The sequence below is a fragment of the Protomyctophum parallelum genome (assembly GCF_964188405.1).
Source record: "Protomyctophum parallelum genome assembly, chromosome: 4".
Taxonomy (NCBI): Eukaryota; Metazoa; Chordata; class Actinopteri; order Myctophiformes; family Myctophidae; genus Protomyctophum; species Protomyctophum parallelum.
Genome location: NC_139700.1, coordinates 8845714 through 8855713, shown reverse-complemented (window position 1 = coordinate 8855713; position 10000 = coordinate 8845714). Strand labels below are relative to the sequence as shown.

The 10000-nt window shown below is 43.8% G+C and overlaps 1 protein-coding gene across 1 annotated transcript in view; it reads left to right on the top strand.

Moving 5' to 3' along the window:
* Positions 1-10000, top strand: part of zfpm1 (zinc finger protein, FOG family member 1) — a gene marked incomplete at its 3' end in the record, with an annotated part of 111621 nt that overhangs the window by 72908 nt on the left and 28713 nt on the right. The window contains 1 exon segment of the mRNA XM_083764130.1: positions 9508-9644. Coding sequence (XP_083620256.1) covers positions 9508-9644 — 137 coding nt within the window.

The window sequence follows — 10000 nt, the reverse complement described above, 5'->3', positions numbered from 1 at the left end:
GACCTACAAGCTCGTATCGCGCCACTCGGTGGCGCGCTATGAGCTTGTAGATCTGCTATTTTTCAATAGCTAAAGCATAACTTGATGCTATAAACACCAAGGGGTTCCCGTCCAAAGTGGGTTAAGTTCCTTCGTCTTTTTTGTTGTCGTGGGTTTTTCTTTTTATTACGATCATTTTATCTTTCCTCACATTTGGGGGGAAATTTGCATGCTCGAACCTTGCTCTTTCCCGGGCGCCGTATGTATTCGGCAGATAAAAGTTCAGCGGTGCAGTTAAGAGAAATTAGTTGGGTAAACAGTGGTAAATGTCAACGATAAAGTTCTGTTGAAGCTCATCAAGATTATAGCACGGCCAACGCAGGTGTCTTATCTCAGACGGTGCAACAGAGGGTAAAATGGAAATGATTGCGTTGGTCCTGAGCAGTTGATGCCTTATCCCCAGAAAAATGTCTATCTATTGAGCCGCAGTGCTGAGTCTGCCGGACGCCACAGAGAGAGAGAGAGAGAGAGAGACAGGCCGGGGAGGTATTAGGGAAGAGAAGGGTGAAGAAACTCTATATACTTGGTAAATGAATAGTTTGTTGGCCGGGGCTCAGCTTGGCCCTGTCTTTTTGTCCTCTAGTCTAGCCCATTCTGACCTGAGATCAGATTCATACGACCTTTCCACTGGACACACACTGGTCTGATGAACCCATTCTGACCTGAGATCAGATTCTAAAAATGTCAGTCGTGTCAATAGCAGACCTACAAGCTCGTATCGCGCCACTCGGTGGCGCGATATGAGCTTGTATACGTCGCAGCTTACGTATGAGTATGAGTATAAGTATGAGGTATAAAGTACGGCAGCCTTGTGTGTTCATAAAACAAAAAGATTGGGTATTGGGGGATATTTTTTTGACATTACGTTTTTTTGTTTTTTGGAATGTTGCCACTATACTGTTGGATCAGCCATAAACTACACAGGTTCATCCCGATGTTCTGGGCATCTTTGTTATGTTAGTGTTAGTGAAAAACAGGTGAAAGAGTAACGTTTGAGGCAGACTAACATCAGTCACTCTGCCGTTCACTGTAGTAGAAGAGGTGCGCCTGGTGAGGGTTTAAACCCCGCAGCTTCGTCTAAGGTTCAACCTTTTTCATATCAAGGCCCATTATCTATTCTGTATTTGAGCCACGGACCAACATTTAATGAGATATAGCCTCTCAGACCCAATACTAATTGCATAATAATAATATTTACATCGATAATATAATATCGTTGGATAAGACTTTGTCCACAAGTCCATGCTGTATTGATGCGGTATACCATTTTGGAGAGATAACAGGCAAACGTTGATCGCAATTACACAATTACACAAGTCTACACAATGATTGTGTAGAAGTTAATAGCGCTGCAGGTGTATAACAAGATTGTGACTCTTGAGAAAGTTGTAACCAAATGGACTCTTCAAGAGTTAAAGATCCATTTCAGGGTCAGGGTCCATTTGGTTACCAACTTTCCATCATTTGGCTGGGGAGCACTCGTCAAGGACCACTGGCTCCAGTGCTCTACACACCAAGGCTGTGTCCGAAATCACTCACTAGTGCTCTATCATAGTGAATTAGTGTGTCATTTTGTAGTGGTGTCCAATTTCAAATGTATAGTGACCATTATTATACCCTATTACGGCTATTATAGTGTACTCATGTCGTCCCACAATGCACTGTGATGTGTATAGGGTACAGGTGATGATCACTAGCCATACCACCAGTCCCACAATGCATTGCGCTGGCTCCGGTGAAAGAAACTAAGCAACCACAACAAGAGTGGTCGTGCGCGTCACAGAATAACGATGGAGAGAGAGGGAGAGAGAACCTGTCGTACAAGTATAATATTATACAGGCTAAATTTTATATAATGATGTAATAACATGTAATGCTAATGTTTTTTTTATTTTTATATAATTTTTATAACCCATTTGCAACCCATTTTTTCACCCAGTGTCAATTATCTAATGTAATCCTGGGCGCTACACTTCCTCTGCCAAGCTCGTAGCGCGCCACCGAGTGGCGCGCTACGAGCTTGTAGGTCTGCTATTTTTTGAAAAATCGAAGAGCGACTGACAGAAGATTTTCTTTTTAATCTGATTTCAGGTCAGAATGGAAAACTGTCAGGATGTAGAAGACATTTTGAATCTGATCTCAGGTCAGACTGGGTTAATGCATCCATGGGATGATTGTTCATCTGCTGATGTGGGGCATTTTAATAGTGCGACTGCGATGACGTAATCGACCACAACTTGAGTATAGTGTCGGAGATAATTTTGTTGGGGGACCGCTAGCCCCTGCTATGCACAGCTTTGTGTGTAGGTTTGTAACAGTGTTGATTTCGTCGACTAAAACTACGACGGAAAATGTTAGTCGACTACCTTTTTTCACTGGCAAAAACGAAATGAAAACTAAGCCATGATGACTAAAACTAATCAGCCATTACGTCGGCATCGAGGTCCGACAAAATACATTTTAGTCGACAAAAACTTGCAAACGCAAAAACATACCAGGTGACTAAAATTACTAATAAGAGCGCCCCTCACTTCACACAGGCGTGATTTTATTTTCATTATATTCTAACAAGCTACAGTAAGAGACTCCTCTTCCCATCATAAAGCATCTGACATGTCCTGTGAATAGAGGAACCCCTCGCACGTGAGAGAGAGTTTTTGATTGATCGATTGAAATATTTATTAACAGTTTGCAGAATTACAGTACATTTCAAGCACAAACTCAATACAAAGACTGTTAACTGTGAGTGGACGACCCAATTAAAAATTACACTTGTTTACAACAGGGTCCACATTGTTCAATTTCATCAGAACATTTAGAGACGTACAAACAGACACTTCTATATAGTCAAAGAACAGAACAGGATTCCATCATAAAGGCGGTAAAAAGGGAAAAGAAACTTATACGGTGAGAGAGAGAGAGAGAGAGAGAGAGAGAGAGACAGAGAGACAGAGAGACAGAGAGAGAGAGGAATGGGAGTGTGGGGATTTGTCATTCAGCAGAGGTTATACCCCACCTATTAGTGCGGGGTCGGAGTGCCGCGCAGATAAAGATTTCCTGTTGTACTGTGTCAAAAAATCAATAGCTCCGCCAGCGATGTGCTCATTTGATATCAACAATAGTCTTTTTAAAAAATCAATTAGCCCTGATAGAAGAGACGTCGGTGTCGGGTTACACCCTCCTTTCTCTTCCCTCATCGATATCCAATCAGGCCGCGCCGTTTTTTGAGGGCGCTCTTCCCGCATTGGTCGATTTTGGAAGATGATGATGATGTCCCGGAGTGTGGGTTTTTCATACGCAGACGATGACCCGCGGAGCAAGTTAGGTTGACCCAAACGCTGTGTTGTCGGAGATAAGTTGATGATTAGCTACCCAGTCGAGGTACTGTGTGACATGAGCTCTTACCCCTGTAGTCTTGTGCGTGCGTGAGAGAGGGGGTTTGGGTGTAGAGTTGATTTTGACAGAAAATGTTGATAATAGTTTTAGTCGTAGTCTTTTGAATATACCTTTTCATTTAGCATTTTTGTCATGTAAAGTGTTTTAGTGTTTTAGTCGACCAAATGTCATAAGATTTTCAAACCAGATTTAGTGAATCCAGACCTCAACCCAGAATTGTATTCGATTTAGTCGACTAAATTCTATTTTGTCAGGCCTTGATGGCGTCGTAGACTTGGCTGGCATGTTGAAAATAGCAGATCTACAAGCTTCTAGTATTTTCAGCATATACAACCAAGCATTAAATGACTTGTCCTTTAGTTCTACTGGATCATCCACTAGTTCCCTTCCTAACATTTTAGTCTAGTTATTATTAGTTGACATTATTGTCAACATATTTCGTCTTAGTTTTAGCCATCATAGCTTGGTTTTTATTTAGTTTTCCTCAGTGAAGAAGGTACTGTAGTCATAGTACTGTACTGACGACGTCTTGGACCACGACACCATGAATTGACTATATTATGATATTTAACCCATTCTGACCTGAGATCAGATTCTAAAAATGTCTATTACATCCTGACAGTTTCATTATTAACCCATTCTGACCTGAGATCAGATTCTAAAAGTGTCTTCGATTTTTCAAAAATAGCAGACCTACAAGCTCGTATCGCGCCACTCGGTGGCGCGATATGAGCTTGTAGATCTGCTATTTTTCAATAGTTAAAGCATAACATGATGCTAACACCAAAATGGGTGCCTGGACAGAATGGGTTAACAATCACACCCGTGTGAAGTGATGGGCGCTCTTCTTATCATTAGGGCTGTAACGATATAGTAAAAATCTATTTTCATTTCAAGAATCGAAGTAGATATCGAAATGAAAACGGCAACATTGACTATGTATCGTATCGTATCGTTTTGCAATGGAAATAATCGGCATCGAATCGAATACTACATTTCTGTGCGTGGTATTTGGCTTTTTTTTTGAAGAAAAATGAAAAAGAGGAGTTTAATTACTTCATTTAAAATAATGTCAGTGTATTTTAAATAGTTACTGTATCGTTTTCGAATCAGTGAATCGTATCGCATCGCCATAACGGACCAATATGGTCCATGTATCGTACCGTCAACCGTGTATCGCTATATTAAAATGTATCGTTACACCCCTAATCATCATGCACTTTTGTCTTCAATGTTTGTGTTTGCACAGACCCTCAAAGCTGGACATAGGAGGGGCTGGCGACCATCAAAAACCATGACTCCCCCCCCCCTCTGCTCCCACTCCTCCCATCACACCTCCCTCCCTACTTCCCACTCTGTGGTTAATTGCGTTAGTCATTTAATTAATGACAGACTGATTGTTTTATTGTGCTGGCTTGTCACAGAGGCCTGCTGAAGCGTCTGTATTGATAAGGTTGTGTTTGTGTGTTTGTGTGTGTGTGTGTGTGTGTGTGTGTGTGTGTGTGTGTGTGTGTGTGTGTGTGTGTGTGTGTGTGTGTGTGTGTGTGTGTGTGTGTGTGTGTGTGTGTGTGTGTGTGTGTGTGTGTGTGTGTTTGTGTGTAAATACAATGTCAAGCAAGCGAAAAAGAATAAAGCTGTGTGTATTCTGTGGGGCTGGATGTTATTGATAACAATCCTAGTCAGCCTTGTGTTTTGGTGAATTATCATGAATCACCATTCAATAGACAAGCTGTATGTGCGTGCGTGCGTGCAAGTGCGAGTTTCTTAGCATACATGTGGTGAAATATAGGGTTGAATTATTGTACAGTGTGTGCTGTACAGTACATGTGTGCATGTGTCTGAACACATGATCAGAAACAAAGCAGTGTCAGACAGAAGCGTGATGGGAGGCATGGCTAGTGCAGCCTTGTTGATACGCACACTGCTGGGTCATTATGAGGCTGGCGGGCAGGCAGGGAGGGAGGGCTAATTAACAAGGATTAGGACTGTTGGAGGCCCTGTGATGCTAGTCTAGACTAGCGAACACACACAGCTAACCTGTTGGGATTAGCCAGAAGCACTGATTACTACTATCCCTTCTATCCCTCTGTGGTCACCTCCACCTCTCTCTCTCTGTCTCTCTGTCTCTCTCTGTCTCTCTCTCTCTCTCTCTCTCTCTCTCTCTCTCTCTCTCTCTCTCTCTCTGTCTCTCTGTCTCCCTCTCTCTCTCTCTCTCTCTATCTGTTCTCACTCTGTCTCTGTCTGTCTGTCTATCTGATTGCATTAAACAACATTAAACAATGTCTAACTCACTTTGCCTGTTGCTTTGCCACTCGATGTGCCATTCACTTTAAGCATGCGCATATACCCTCTATACCAGGGGTGGGCAACTTTGACGATGTTGAGTGAATATATTTCCAGTCACTCCAGAGGGGCCACATTGCATAGTACTGTCGTAGCAAAAATAGCCGATCTACAAGCTCAAAACGCGCGGTGACACGTTTTGAGCTTGTAGATCAGCTATTTTTGCTATATTTGAATTGAAATACTGAATTATTTTTTTTGCTTTTTTTAAATTAGAATCCCGAAAAGTTACCTTTTCATTGATTTTCAAATGGATTCAGTTTTAGTTATGATAACTATGAACTAAATACAAATTGTACCCAAAAAGACAATACTACTAATACTAGTCGTTAAAGTACTAGTCATTTAATACTAGTCATTAAGTATAATTAAAGCAGGTCATGTTTGCATGAAATTGGAATTGGAATTGCAACAGCTGAAATCAATACTATGTATATCAGTATTCTGACATTAACCTGCGGGCCGCATTAAGTGAAGGTGGGGGCCGCATGTGGCCCCCGGGCCGCCAGTTGCCCACCCCTGCTCTATACTACTGTGCAGTCAAATCACCACTGATTTATTGTCACTTAAAAGGTTACTGAGGCTGATCTCCACAAAAGTGTATTCATCAAAACTGGTTATAAAACTGTAGCCATCAAAGCATGGACAGCACCCAGCACGTTATGTTATATGTGATCATGTGAGTATAATGTAAAATATATACTAAATGAAACGTTTTATATGCAGGGCTATATTGCCAATTTGACTTCTATCAGTTTCTGGCATCCCTGCACCAAAAGCTGTTCAGCACAGCTCAGAGATTGGTTATCCTGTACGGTCATTTAGAATGCCCACCCGTGTGACTGCTATAGCATTGGTGAAAGGATATGACACAACTGGCTACGCACGTCGGGGAACACCATGTTTTCAGTCTTAATAGCTGACAAAGTAATCTCTCCGTCTTAACGGTGTTTATAATAAGTTAATATCTGTGTTTTCTCACCGGGGTAAAAATCCCAAGACGGTTTCACAATGGAGGGGTCACCGTAGCTGGTCAAGCCGATAAGAGGGTCATGTGAACGGGATTGACCAATGGCGTGGACGCACGCTGGACATTGATGAAGTGGCGAGATAGAGAAGGTCAGAGTGGCCAAAGCGAGGCCCCATGCAGCGGATGATGAGGAGATAGATATGGATACTGCTGGCTGAACAGATGCTGGACTTCAGACTAAGTGACTTTTAAACAGGTCAAACTAGACGGGCCGGCCTGGTGACTCACTGGACGGACGTTAGGCCTCAGACAAAACAAAACCACGCTAATGTCCAAACCTTGAACAACATCCAAGAGGGTTCCTTGACCTGCTGGCAGTGTTGATTTTTAACAGCAGTCATAGTCCTTTGAATACCGGTAGTTTAGTTTTTAAGTCATATTTTAGTCACCTGAAATGTTTTAGTGTTAGTCTAGTTTTAGTCGAGTTTTAGCCGATCTACAAGCTACAAGTGAGCTTGTAGATTGGCTATTTTCAGAGCGCAACACCTGAGCGCACTCAAACTGGTTGACTGATTCTGGTAGCCAACTCGGTAGTGTGCTGGAATAGACTCTGAATCCACACCTCCTGGGTTTGAATCCTGCTGCTTTTCCAACACGTTTCTTTTGGTGATAAACTGTTATTTTTTCGGTAAACTCGTTATTGATAAACTCGTTTGTTTTGGGCGATAAAGTATAGACTTAGACCACGACAGAGGGTCGCCGTCTCCAGCGAACTTGAGCCACGAGAGACGCCACCGAGCACGCTGAAACGTGCGAGTTCTTATGCAACCAGGGTTCGTGATTTTTAAATCACGCAGGGCGTTCACCTGTTTGTTAGCCCGTTCTTGTTTGCTTGCCATCACTTGCCAAGCTCTGCCGTCCACACCGAGACTGAAAGGCTGGGTTGTTGTTTATTTGTATGATGTATCATTGTGGTTCAGTGTCATGCCGCGTATGACCTCATGTGTTATGACACCGCAACGACGGTTATTCAGACATCGACAGATTGCTAATTTTGACCACACGCAGCCGTTAAAAAGTCATCATTAATTCACATCTCCCTCAAAGCCCTGTTCCCTCTGTCTTCCTCCCTCAGCCACTCCCCCTCTCCTAACCCCCACCGCTCCCTCCCTCCCTCCCTTCCCTCTGTACACTCCCCCCCCCCCTCCCCCGGCTGTGGGAAAGCCATTTTATCAGCGTCTGTCCGTTGTTCTCTGGTGAGTATAGATACAGAGAAGATAGATGAGTGTTTTGACATGGAGAGTGTTAGACAAACACTCTTATCGGCCCCGCCACTTTAGGCCGACCCCCCGAAAACACTCGCCTGAACCATGGAGGGAGAGGAGAGCGGGGCGGGCGGGTGGGTGGTGTGTGTGTGTGTGTGTGTGTGTGGGGGGGGGGGGTCTTGGTGGTATGGGGGGAGGTCAAATTCGGTGTGCATGCTTATGAGAAAGATAGAAAATGGGAGATAATGTCGTAAAACCGAGAGAGAGAGAGAGAGAGAGACAGGCAGAGACGTTGTCCCCCTCCCCTTTGTCCAGAAGCATACCCCAAAGGCACATGGTGTATAGCCGTGTAGCAGGTGGTATTAATCCCACCCCAGTAGATCACACAGAGCCTCTAACGGAACAGCCCGCCGCATTACAGCTCGCGCAAGCTCATCAATTTGTCCCCAGATGTGCCGACAGACATGCCTCTATTGCCTCCTGCAGAAGTTGAGCGTTGACCGCTCTGCCCTGGCACTTCTAGCTGTCTTAAGTTTTAAATAGATGGACACGTCTCCCATGCCCCCTGCGGTGCCCCCCGCGCTATCAGCCTCTATCTGGGCTGTAGCAGACTCCAGCCCGAGCCCCTGACTCCCATCCCTCTGCAGTTATCACTTTGAGGAAGTGCACTATAGGGGCCGGACGGCATGCAGCGCGTGGGCTGCAATGCATGGGTCCGTTTGGTTCAAACTCCCCCTAGTCTGCTGCGCCGGTGCACCTTATTCCTGGACGGATGTGCCGTGGCGGTGGGTTGTTGGGTTTGTGTCAGGTTCAACCCGGCCGCGAGAAGCTCTCAACCTCTTAACCCATTCTGACCATCCTGACAGTTTCATTATTAACCCATTCTGACCTGAGATCAGATTCTAAAAGTGTCTTCGATTTTTCAAAAATAGCAGACCTACAAGCTCGTATCGCGCCACTCGGTGGCGCGATATGAGCTTGTAGATCTGCTATTTTTCAATAGCTAAAGCATAACATGATGCCAACACCAAAATGGGTGCCCGGTCAGAGTGGGTTAAAACGAGTTTTTTTAAATGTATTTATTGGACGTCTCTTCTCTATAATAGAAGAATATACTTCCTTTCAGTATCTCTGATACGATTGTGTGAAGCAATTTCACAGATTAGTTTCACAGATTTTTTTTTTTTTTTTTTGGTTCGATTCACACCTCAAGAGGTTTGTGACCGGTGCATGTATATATAGGACCGAGTGCATATCACTCTGATCACACTGTCAGGAACTTGCTAAAAAAGAACGTTTCTCTTTATTCTACTTTCCGGTCGTTCAGACCTTCATCCAGGACAGACCATTGTCTTTTGAACGGATTAGAACATTGGGCTCTCATCAGTTTGCCTGGTACGGTTATTGACATTGTGCTGTTGGCCTGCTGGTCTACCGACATGACGGATACGTGAATTGATCTCTCTCTCTCTCTCTCTCTCTCTCTCTCTCTAGATGACGTGGCGCTGAGTGAAGCCGGTGATGACATCACCAGGGTCGTAGCGTGCAGGGACCTCCACCCCGACACCACGTGGGGTCCCTACCCAGGGACCATCCAATCAGATGACAGCGCAGAGGACCAGGAAACAGAGGTGAGGGGTCACAGATTCCGTCCTGCGGGGTCCAGTGTAGTTATCACTACTAATTGAACTAATCAGTCTGGAATGAATCTACACATTTCACTGCCATGAAGTTAATGAAGTTAATGCTGAAGCATTACAAGCACTATAACATGATTACATTATTACAGAAGAAACCTCATAACTCCAAAATATTCATTTTTCAGGGAATGAAAAATATACATTTTTCAGGAAATAAAGAAAACCTTGTATTTTTAAAACAAAGCAATACAGCCTCATCAAAGTTGGTGCTGTAACTTTATATATTGTTAATTACTTCCATGAGAGGGGGAGAGGTGGTGGAGTTAGTTGCTTTAGCAGACATTTTG